Consider the following 12,271-nt stretch of genomic DNA (forward strand, 5'->3'; position numbering starts at 1 on the left):
CAAAGAAGTATATCTGGCACTTGAGCAGAAGGTGGGCGTGGTTTCTGATGGTCCTTAGTTCCTATGGGAGTTTCTTTCAGTATAGGATGGGAACTTTCAATTCTATCTCCTGCACAGACTGACGTCAACTGAGGGATGTGCAAATTCAGGATGGCCTGCTTAAACTGGGGGGAAGGGAGGATAAGGGAAAGATACGAGTATATCTCATCATCTCAAAAGAAGGAAATGGGTAAAAAAGAGAACAATTTTAGGAGATGGACCATTTGCAGAGCTGATTTCTTGTAACAAGGCATTCACAAGGCCCTGTGCATGTATACACTTTTCTTTGTTGCTCTCCTGGATTCCATGGATTTGCCTTTATAGGGACATAGCCAGTGCTGATTTATTTTCCAATGTCCATGACATAGCTTTATCATTTACTCTACTGTTATAATCTTAGAAGCTTTTTTTCTTACAGAGTTTTTAAAAAATGAAGAAAATTAACTGCTTTTGTGAGTAAAGGAAATAAAAAAATCTTACTCCCCACAGGAGTGAGCAATGATTGCAGTTTGTTTCTTGGAAGAAGACAGCCCACTGCAAATTTTGTCCTGGATAAACATTGGAAAACAGATGCAGATTGTACAGTGCAAACAGTTATGGTGACTAACTTTTCCATCATTTCAAAAAGAAAGAGCAACAACCACTCTTTCATGAGTTTCTGACTCACTGTTGTTTCTTTACATTCAACACTGTAGATGTTTTGTAGGAGAGGAAAAAGCACAATTGTCTTATAAAGCTAAATAGATCACTCATTACTTTCAGTTGGAGAGCTCAGGTTTAATGGGATATCTCCTTGGAGACTCTCAGAGGACAGATAAGAAGCCATATTTTCAGATGGAATAAAAAGAGCTGAACTTTCAGGTAGGTTTACAATGTTGCTCCCGAAGCCTGCTTGACGATCAATGAGAAACTGCTGGGTGCTTTCAAGAATGACATCTTTCCCTAGGAGTACAGACAGAAAATGGAAAACATGGTTATTGACAGGTAAGCTACTGGCCTTTTTGAAAGAAGTGCTGGATTTTAGGAAGCGCTGAACTCCAACAGGAACTGACAGGGTTCAGCACCTTACAGGAAGTGCTTGGAAACTTTCAGGAGAGGAACGAGGACAGTCCGAAAGCCCACTGAAGTTGGTGGGCATCGTTCCATTGGCTTCACTGGGCTTCGGGTCGTACCTCAATAGCTAAGAGGTGTGGGAAGGAGAATAAATGAATGGGAGAAGAGACAAATGGCCTGAGGCCTTTTAGGTCTGGGTAACAGCAGCTGCTCCTCCCCCCACCTACACATTTGCTTTCGGCTTTTTTTCACCTCCGCAGCTGGAGGCACCCACCGGTTCCAATTTCTCCTGTATTTCATTACTACTATCCTCACACTGCCCTGTGTGCAACAGGGACCTTGTAAAGAGGAAACTAGAATCACCAGGCCTTACCAGACAGACATGAATGTCTCATGTAAAGCAACCCAACAGTGCCAAGGAATTCTGTTTTCAATAATCTGGTTTTTAATGAATATGTTGCTCATCATGGAAGCTCCTGGGCTGAGACTAAAAGTCCTTGATCTACACACAACAGCTCTGTGACATGGTGGGGGACTCTGTTTAGAGCAGGGAAACAGACAGCTTTAAAACATGCCAGCTAGCATATTTCAATTAACATGTTTCATGCACCATTGGGCACCTAGCAAAGGGTCATAGCTGAACAGCTAATCCATTTTTAAAGCCCTGTCTACATGAGGTTCTAAGTGGTGTTTAAACACATTTTAAAACATCTTACTACTCTAGACAGGGCATAAAGCCTTGTTTACCTGGGAAAGATTTCCCAGATAGACAAGACTTACGATAGAAAGAAATGGTACAGCACAGACAACAGAAATACAAGCATCATGACACTGCTGAACCAGTGTGACTCAATCCGAGTTTGGAAAGACCGGCTCCAGGGGTAAAACAGAACTTAATTTCCATATCCATTCATATGTAGGCCTCTCTGCTGGACTGCTACCCAGGGTTTAAATGAGTGGCATTTTTTTAAAAATAGGGACATGTCTCTACTGGATTAAGAGGACATTTCATCTAGGTCATCACATAGCAATTAGATGGCAATGAGCAATCAAAAGGAGTCTGTGGCTACATACTGACTGACACCAGAGATGTTTGCAGCATTGTTATAGCTGTGTTGATTCCATGATAATAGAGAGACAAGGTGGGTGAGGTAATATCTTTTATTGGACCAAATTCTGTTGGTGAAAGAGAATAGCTTTCAAGTTTACACAGAGCTCTTCTTCTGTTGGGCCAATAAAAGCTATTACCTCACCCACCTTGTCTCAACATAGATATTTGCAGAGGTTAGTCATATTTCAATCTTGGCACATCTCCAATACAGCCTGCTCCATGTAGTAGCTATCTTAAACTGTTACTTTTAAAACATCATTGAGTAATAATCCCTAAATTGAAACACAGAAGTTGTGCTACTATAATAAGCCTCTGGTATGCTAAAGGATCAGTGCTGGACATTTCATCTAGCTATTAAAAATGCTTAACCATTTAACTGCATTAGTGAATTCCTGTTCTTGAGTTTGCATGAACAGCTATTGGTGATACCTGGGCAGGCGGTGTTAAAGTGAGGATTTAACACTTTGGGAGCCAGCTCATTTACATTCTTCTCCAGATCCACCGTGAGTCGCTGCATCTTGATGCAAAAACACAAACTACAATGTACAATTATGCAAAGACAGGGAGATTGTTAGAACTAGACCGTTTGTGAAGATCCGTGCTTTATTCATATAGCAAATGATAGCATATAGAATTTATACCAGTAATACAATTTATTATCACTGTCCTCCTGGTCCATCCTACTGGCCTCTGTTTTAATATGCAAAGTTATGGACACAAGAGGAACCATTTGCAAATTGCCATGCTCCCATCTACATAAACCTTAGGTTATCTCAGATTTGGCTTCCACACATGGCAGAGCTACCCAGCACCAAATATGAGATGTGTTTGAGGAAGCATTTTTTTTTACTTTACCTGTAGTTGCTGTCTCTCTCCTCTGCCTCTCTAGTCCGTGTGGCATATAGGGCCAACCTGTGATTGCTACTTACAGCCAACTGGGATGGGAAGGTGGGATTATCCTGCTCAATTCCATTCTTTTCAGGCTAACTTTGGAAGGTGAAAAATGGTAGCTCCACAGATGGGATGTGATTCCATTTTAAGAGAACCCTAATGATGGGTTAAAATTCCTGTGCCACAAAGCATCACTAGCTGGGTTCATAGAGCCCAGCTGCTAAAACAACAGGAATCTCTCTTTTCCTTCATCAGATTATACCATCTAACTAAGGGTCTTTATCTAAGGCCCAATACAATGTGCCCTCAAAGGGTTTTCTAATTTCTAACTTCTTTATTTTTTTACCATTCCAAAAGTCCTTTTACATTTTCTAAGGTGCAAGGCTGGAAGGTGCCAGGAGATGAGTTAAAGTTGCTGTTGGCGGCCTAACTCTGAATTTTTTCTCTTTTGGCGCCATCCTGTGAGGTGAAGAATGCCCTCTCAGCTCCCACTGACTTTACGGCTCAGCAGCCCACAGAACAGTAGATTGGGGGTTTTGATGTATCCCCTTCTATGTGCTTGAAGGTGCTTTGAATACATTTTATTCTTCCTTGTACTGACTCATATGACCATAAAGCTGGTCATATGACTATATGCTTTTTTGTATGCTCGTGGCCTCACCCTAGGAGGCTGCCTCGGTACTGGAAAATCCTGTTGAGCTAAAGGATTGAATTACTAAGTACACAGCCTTCTTCTGCATTTGGCTGAATGGGGACAGCAACCTGGGAGTATCTGTTGGCCTTTGCTCGTATGCAGAGTCCTCCATTTTGAAATCAAGCTCTCCCTCCTGTTGAGTCTTTGCGTTGGAGGTTTGAGGAGTGGTTTCTCTAGAACCCTGTTGATTTCAACTCTATTGTATTCTATAGGACTTTTGCATAAGGGTTAATAATCATTCATCAGCTATACTTTTATTACAATGGCATTATTACACCCCAGGGAGGGCTGCATTTCACACAGATACATTTTGTAAAGCACTTTCACACAAACGGCACTATATGCATGTAAGATATTATTTTTTTTCCTTTTAGAATACTGTATATTGTAATTAAATCAATTTTCCAAACTAAAAGTTAATTAACAGTGGGAGAAATTCACCCTTGTGCAGAGGGTCAACACAAATACTGGTACTTGGGCAGCTGGTTTCAACTGAAGGCCACATAAAATGTAGCTCAGATTCCAGCACATTGCATTTTCATTATCCATCCAGGCCTCTGAATGAGCTCGGATTTGTTTTGAGTGGGAAACGGAGGTTCAAGTCTAGTTTAGATCACATGTTAAGAGAATTAATGCTCTCAGTTTCATATCTGATGGATGCTTACCCACTATAAAATTCTCCTACTCCTTACCATAAAACAATTATTTATTCTCCACTAATGTACAATCTCTGTTCATAAGAAATGCTGTTTTATATTTATAGTATTCTTTTCACATAGACACAAATACACATCCCTTACCGGTGAAAAATTGGCTTCCATGTCAGTCAGATTCCACTCACTCACTGAAAGATTTGGATTAAAGACCTGTTGGAAATGAGATATTTATTTTCCTGATATAAAGTAAAAAGATTCTACAGTAGCTTTAAGATTCATATTCTTTCCTGAAGGACTGTCCTAAGGCTTTGTAATTGAGGGCAAGATTTTCAAAAGAGGCCAGCATCCAGATGCTCCTGATATGACAATTAATTTAGTATGCTGAGCTCTTTTGAAAATTAGGCCATTGATGCTATGTTCTGATTCACTCAGAGAAAAGAAAGAAATTGTATTATTAGCAGAAAAACTCCTATTAAGGAATAATAATAAGATAAACAATGATCACTAAATGTTTCCATTAGAGTTAAAGGAAGTCACAGGTGCGATCACCTCTCAGGATTTGGCCCTAAGAGAATAAAGGTGTCCTATTTTGATCTCCCATTCTTAGTTATCCACACATTTATTATAAGGATAAATACGAAGCATCTATCTAAGAGATCAGCTCTCTTCTAACAAATAGATTATTTCCCTATTTGACCACTGGAATAAAAAATAAACTATAGACGGTATAGATGAAATCCCATTGCTAGTTTGCAATTAAAAATGTATCAGGAATACCAGACAGGTGAAGACCTCAATAGAGAAAATGCAGCCTCAGCAGCACTTCTAAGAACAGGAGGGAAAGGGGAAGGTGTAATAGGTACAAACATAATCTAATTGGCTGAGGGGGGACCATACAGAATGCAGAATACTATGAAAAATATTCACCAGATAGCTGGAGAATAATATTAAAATTATTTTTATGGAAGAGTGAGAATGGTAAACTATTTTAGGTCTTATGACTGTGTCTTAGCCAAATGGATTGTGTTGTGTGATCTTAGGGTAGAAGATCTAAATATATATACCTTCACAAGAAATAGAAATGCATGACAAAGTCTGAAACTGTTAAAACTCATGGTTATGAGAGTGCTCTTCAGAGGTATGTCTGCCTGTCTGTATAGAGTTAATAGATAAGGTGCTAGTAGATGGTGCACAAGAATGTGCCACATTGTTCCTATAAAACCTATGAACAATCACAGCAATGTTGTGTGCTGCAAACAGCTGCTCTTATGCAGCTCTTTACATGGAGCTCTTAAAACTCACATCCAAAATGCTGGCAGGTTCCAGATTATACTGCTGGCTCCTCAGCAGCAGCTGCAGGCCTTCCAAGTTCAAATCAGAGCCATCCAATGGGTCAGAAATTTCTGTTCTGAGAAAAGAGAAAAGGAAAAGTTGCCACAGTTATGAAATACACACAATGCTGATATAGCCAATACAATTTAGTAACTTCCCAAGGTAAAGCATCTGCTCAAATTTCACCTTGCAACTCTACGGGCCATATTCAGCCCTAGGTTATGCCCGCTTTTATGGATTAACCGCAGGAGCATGACCCACCAGAGCGGGGAGAAGACTACAGTGACACTAAGCAGCGGAGATTGGAGGTGCCCAGTGTTTGGGAATACATTAATTGGTCGCATCCTCTCTGTGGCTCTCGCAGTCTGGGCTCCTATGGAATCTCCGGCAGAATTAAAGCTACCCTCCCTGGAGGAAGTTCTGAAGAGGAACAGATGGTTATACCTCTCCTGCCCCCCCCCCTCGCCCCATCCCCAGATGGATCCCCTCTAGATCTGAAGTTGGTACAGTGCACGTCTTTCTATGCCAGGCTCAGGTAATCTGACCCAAGAAGCTCTTGTGACTAAATGACATTTAGGGAAAGAGCCCTTTATAGAAGGAGTTTTACAAACAAACGAATAGAGAGTAACACCCTGCTAGGGAGGGAGTCGTAAGCAGCAGCCAAATTCAGGGACTGCTGCACTGGATGGGGACTGGGGAGTAAAATGGGGTCAGCCAGGGCCACTCCTCCCCCAAGTAAACCCCTGGTTCCAGAACTGTATAGAGGAGACTCTCAGGACCCAGATGGTGCCCCACTCCTCCCCCCGCCATGTGGCTGTGCCGGAGAATTGCGAACAGCAGCTAGCCAAAGACTCCAGCCAGCAGGGACAAATGCAGGGATCAAGGGTCTCTGCAATGACCAAGCAGGGACCTCCGGCCATTCCAGGCCAAACTGCAAAATGTTCTCTGATGGTCTCTGCCCTGTGCTGGTTGGCTGTTTACTCCAACCCTCCTCTTCCCCACAATCTCATCACCTTAGCTTCACTTCACATCTGCCTCTCCTACCTTCTCTTTCCCTGCCCCTTCCCTTCTCTTTCCATTTAGCAGATCCCCTTCGAATTACCCTCTCCCCCCCAAAAAAACCATGGCATTGATGTGACATTTGCTTCCATCACACTGTTCACTCTGCTAGTGTCTTCTACTTCCTCAACCCCCGTGTGTGTCTGTCTTGTCTTCAGGGCAGGGACCGTCGACGGTTGAACAGTGCCTACCATAATGGAGCCCCATGCTTGGTCAGCTCTTCGGCACTAATAAACACGTAATAAAAGTATAGCTGATGAATGATTACTAACCCTTATGCAAAAGTCCTATGGAATACAATAGAGTTGAAATCAACAGGGTTCTAGAGAAACCACTCCTCAAACCTCCAACGCTTAAAAGAAAATGAGTTCCTTTTATAGACATTTTGAATCTACTCTATAGAAGTCTATAGCAGGGATTTGATTTTCTATTAAATTCTTAAGATTGTGCCTCCTCCCCATTTTCTGTTAAATTCTACAGGACTTTTTCATAAGTGACAACACACAGAAAGATCCAGGTTTGCAGCCATTCCCACCCTGTCAGCAGGTGCCATAAAGAGCTAGGTTTCCATGGGTGGTGGCACCATAAACAAATGCCCGAATCCTTATATGGTCCCCTTTGAAAAAACAGCCTGAATTATTAGTTTGTGTCAGTCTGCCCATGTGTATACCATATAAAAAAGAAGATATATAGGCTGTGATATATTTTAATTGGAGGGGAATGAAACAAAGAGATTACAAGAGGGAACAAAATTCCAATAGTGAGTTGAAGTAAAGGGACATTCCAAATTGCAAGAAAGCGCATAGGCCAAATGGCATAATTAGGTTAGGTACACACTTCATGGTAGGTGAAAAATACCATGATAGATAATTCTGTCTCTACAATGGCTTCATTGTATCTACACTGTAGAGTTGACTCATGCATTGCTAGGGTTTGAGAAGTGAGGTTAAAACTTTTATTAAAGATAATGTTTAAAAAATGGTCAGGTACAGAGTTTAAATGGAAGAGTTACTGGACATCCAGGCATAATGTACAGATTATCAATGGGTACAGAGTTTGGTTGGGAGTCAGGCAGTACAAAGAAAGCATAATCTGTGGTATCCTGGATGGGGGGGGGGGGGGGGGTAATAGGTTTGACGGTTAACAGTACACGCGATCAGTAATTCGGGAACATCACTTATTGCAGGGGTTACATAGGATGCGGTTAATGGGGAGTAGGTATGTCCATAATAGTGGATTGTCCCTCATTGAGTCAGTTATGTGGTGTAGATAGTCCTTTAATCTATAAGTTCCTCGCGGTGGTGCTCTGGTTTACTCATCCCGGTACTGTCTGTGCCCGATGTAAGTCAACTCTTTGCTGGCCCTCTGGGGGAGGAACAGCCACCTCTTCACCAGCTGCCTGATGGCGCTGTTGGCCTTGTTGAGGGGCACTTTGGCCACGGCTGAACCCCGCAGGATGAACGAGATGCGAGGATCAGGAAGGTGTTTAGGGTGTTGATCTTTTGCCAGGGTGCCAGCAGGGAGGCGTCGATCTTGGTGGCGTCCTGTAGGATCTCCTTGATGTTGTCCTCAGGAGTCTGTCGGACGCGGAAACCTGTAGGCGTGCCCAGGTGCTGGTATGCCTGACCTTCCTCGAGGGAGATCATGGGCTCACCCTGAATGTAGAACAAGGTTGCCTGGACCGCGTCCCTCCTGCTGCTGTCGATGTGGATGGATGCGCATTTCTTGGCTTTGAAACGCAGCCCCATCCAATCGGCAGCGTGGCTGGTGGCGTCAAGCATTCCTTGGAGGCTCTCTCTGAAGTCAGCGAGTTACAATCGAGATTCATTTAGCCTTCTCTCTTCCACTTTCCCATGAGAGTTTTAATTCAGCCCAACATGTGGTCAGAACTGTCTTCTGTGGAGCTGCCCAAATCTTTTCAGATTCACTCAAAACCCCTGCTCCTTTCTGTTCATTTCTTTCTGCTCTGTCTACCATGGGATGGTCAGATAGGACAGCCAGGGCACTTCTCCTTCTGCTGGTTGAACATGATGTGTGTTTATCCAGGATATCATTGCAGCTGAGATTCAAGCTGAGACCCTGGTGGACCATAGACAGCAGGATGTCCCCTCTGGCCGGGCCAGGAAGAGTTGTGCTAGTCTCTGTGTATGTTATAGGTCCTAGTATATTTATCTGCAATGGCTCCAAGATTCTTAGTGATCCTTCAGGATTCAGGAACAGAACTGCATTCCTCTATACCTGGACCTCTTGTTTTCATTAACACAGAGCTCTTTGTTCTCCATCCACCATTAGCAATTTGGTTTGTCACTTCATTGTTTCAAAATGTGCTTCAAAACTCAATTATTTATCATTTAGAAACTGCTTTTGAGTAACAGTGCCTAGGTTTTAATAAACTCTTCCAAATAAAGGATACAAGACCAATGAGTAAATCTTTGTTCCCTTTCATGAAAGGCTTGAGTTTTAGTCAAAGATGATCAGGAATTAAAACACTCAGCCTGGCTGAGAACTTGTGGTGACCCACAAACACACTCTCAGGCAATCAGCATCAGTGGTGAAGTTATCTTCTCAAAAACATATGGGCTGAGTGTATGGTACCCAAAGGAATAACCTGAATAATGATCGCCTAGGATTGGATCAATTATTGACTTGTGAGCATTGACTTGTATGCCAGAGCAGGGAGTGACGTTCCCAGCATCAGGAATGTGATAGATGAGGAGATGAAAGGAATGCAAATTGATAAGGAAGAACACATGAGTTCACGGAGCTGGAGAAGGGAGGAAGAAAGAGAAGGCCATAACTGGCAGCTCTTGGCTAATTAAACATCCTTCCCATGATCTAAACCTGTATCTGATGGAGGCTGCTTCTCCTCTCTTGTCAGATATATTCCCTATTACGGTGCATGTGCAGCCAGTGCCAGGTTCCATCACTGGTTTTAGCACCGTACGCTGGACCTACAGCCCCCAAGTTGTGTCCTAAATTCCCCTTTTCTTGCCTACAGTACAGAAAAGCAGAAATAACTCTTCTTACAATCTGAATGAATTTTATTTATGTCAATCAAAGGGCTAGACCCCATCAAAGCCAATTATAGAAGAGGGCATTACACTTAGAATATGTCTACACTGCAGTTGCGAACGAGCTTCCCAGTGAGAGTAGACAGATGTGCTTGCTCTGCTTGAACTAGTATGTGAAAAATAACAGTATAGCTGGGATAGCACGGGCAGCGGCTTGGGCTAGCCATCCGAGTATGTAGCCAGGGGGTCTGGGCAGGTTTGTACTCAGTCAGCTAGCCTAAACTACTGCTCATGCAACCCAGCTACACCACTATTTCTAGCACGCTCACTTGAGCAGAGCTGGCAGGTGTGTCTACCCAGGCAGGGAAGCTTCCTGATCCATAGAAGAGGCAGCATGATTTAGCAGATGGGGGAACTGGACTGAGAGATCTTGGTTCTGTCACTGACCAGATGTGTGACCGTGGGCAAGTCCCCCTGGCTGGTAGCAGGTTCCCAATTTCCCAGCCACAGGCCCCCTGTAACTAGGGCGACCATATTTCCCAAAGGGAAAACGGGACACGTGGGGCTAGCCTGAGCCCCTCCCCCCAACCCTTCTGTGTGGGGCTGGCCTGAACTGCTCACCCGAGCACAGCCTTTCTCACGTGGGGCTGGTGTCGTTACCCACTTGAGCCCTGTCTGGCCCCCGCCTGAGCCCTGCCTCCCCCACATGTTCCTCCGCACCCCGCTTTTTTGACAGAAGTGGGCATTTGTCCCATTTGCTTTTGCCAATTGATCAAGTTGGCAAAAGCCAACAGGACAAATGGCCACTTTTGCCAAAAAATTCAGGACGGCCAGGACAGGGCTTAAAAAAGGGGCTGTCCCGGACAAAATGGGGCATAGGGTCACCCTACCCGTGACTGCTGCCTCCTTGAAATCACAGGCTGGCCACCTCCTTGTTCCCTCGCCTCAGCCTGCTCCTGAGATGGGAGTGGAACTATGTACTGAGGCTGCTCAGATTCTTGGCGGTAAATCTTTTTTAGCTCCAAAGAGCCTAGAAAAGGCAACAGTTGGCACGCTCTGATAGCAGCCCTGCTCAATGTATTAAATGGAGGGTGCAGCTCTCTCAAGATACTACAGCCAGCAGCCATAGTCGGTCCACACTCAATGGTGCTGCACAGAGGGGGCTAGAATTTGCCCATCCTTCTCTTCCCCAACCCACCCACTATTGCTCTCCCTGTTATGCTGCTGGGGAGAAGTGAGGGAGGAAACATATCTGCCACAAAGAACTCTTACTCATTTACAGGAAAGTGTGTGGAGCAGCTACCATTGTTATATAAGGGTGTGGATACCGCTGTAGAAGCCAAAGGTTGTCCTCCGTTTTGGAAGGCGGGATTCTGGCTGGCTCTCACTGCTGTTATGACATGCTTAAACAATAGAGTTTAGTTGTTAAACACGAGCTCTCTGTGCCTTGCTAAGGAAAACAACACAGAGAGGGGACTAGCTCCAGGAGCCCCTCATTATTATCCACCACTGGTTATATATCCATAGTCCTTTATTTTAGAGCTCAGCTGACTTACTTCCGTCTCCATGGAGAATTTCCTTTGAGTGAAGCAACAACCGACACAATTAAGTGGCTCACGCAATGACAGAAGATGGCATGTGCTGTTTATAGACATGGACAGATCTTCTTCACAGAGGGGCTGGGGTTGCTAATGAGGGGAAGGACTTTTAACTGAAATGGGAAATGCCTTATCCTGATGAGGACCAGCGCATCAAGCAAAACAATAACAAATACCTTTGGGAAGCACAGAGACAGATCCTCAGCGGGTTTACATAAGTGTGGTTCTATTGATGTCAATGGTGCTACTATGAGGCATGCCTGCTGAGGATCTGGCTCATGGCATGTACCATGTACTGTATCAGACCACTGGCCCATCTAGTCTGGCATTCTGCCTCTGATGGTGTTCAATAGTTGATGTCACAGAGAAAGAGGAGTCTCCTCCCATTCTTAATGAAAACGGCCAACTGCATAGTTCCATGGGGGTAGGTGGTGAAATTTCTTCTTGCCACCCTGACCTGTTCTGATCAGTTTACGCCCTGAAGCATGAAATCTGCTTGTCCTTGTTATCTTAGGGCCTGATCCTGCAAACAAACCCTCACACACAGGTCCTTACTCCTAACACAAAGTCACACTGATATCAATGGGCCTCCATGCAGGAGCTGTATGGTCCCTGTGTGCAGAGAACTTTGCAGCATGGAGCTTGCATCACTACAGATCTTATTAGCAGACATGATGTTATACAGTCACAAGCCATTGTGTGTAATGGGGTTGCCACCTCTGAGGTACAAAAAAAATGGGACATCCAGGATAATCCTGAGCCCATCAAACTGGACAGCTGGCAGTGTGCACTGAGCAGCCTTACAGCTACCTCAAAAGGGACAATCC

At 43.9% G+C, this 12,271-nt stretch overlaps 1 protein-coding gene across 1 annotated transcript in view; it reads right to left on the reverse strand.

Moving 5' to 3' along the window:
• Positions 1 to 784: 784 nt before the first annotated feature.
• Positions 785 to 12,271, reverse strand: part of HSF4 (heat shock transcription factor 4) — a 36,625-nt gene continuing 25,138 nt past the window's right edge. Inside the window, exons 10-13 of the mRNA XM_067551879.1 lie at positions 5,747 to 5,852; positions 4,589 to 4,654; positions 2,633 to 2,720; positions 785 to 981 (exon numbers count right to left, since the gene is read on the reverse strand). Coding sequence (XP_067407980.1) covers positions 785 to 981; positions 2,633 to 2,720; positions 4,589 to 4,654; positions 5,747 to 5,852 — 457 coding nt within the window. The remainder of the gene's footprint in view (positions 982 to 2,632; positions 2,721 to 4,588; positions 4,655 to 5,746; positions 5,853 to 12,271) is intronic.

The sequence above is a fragment of the Emydura macquarii genome, unplaced genomic scaffold (genome assembly GCF_026122565.2).
Source record: "Emydura macquarii macquarii isolate MOO-44397 ecotype Brisbane River unplaced genomic scaffold, CSIRO-AGI_Emac_v2 contig_295, whole genome shotgun sequence".
NCBI lineage: Eukaryota > Metazoa > Chordata > Testudines > Chelidae > Emydura > Emydura macquarii.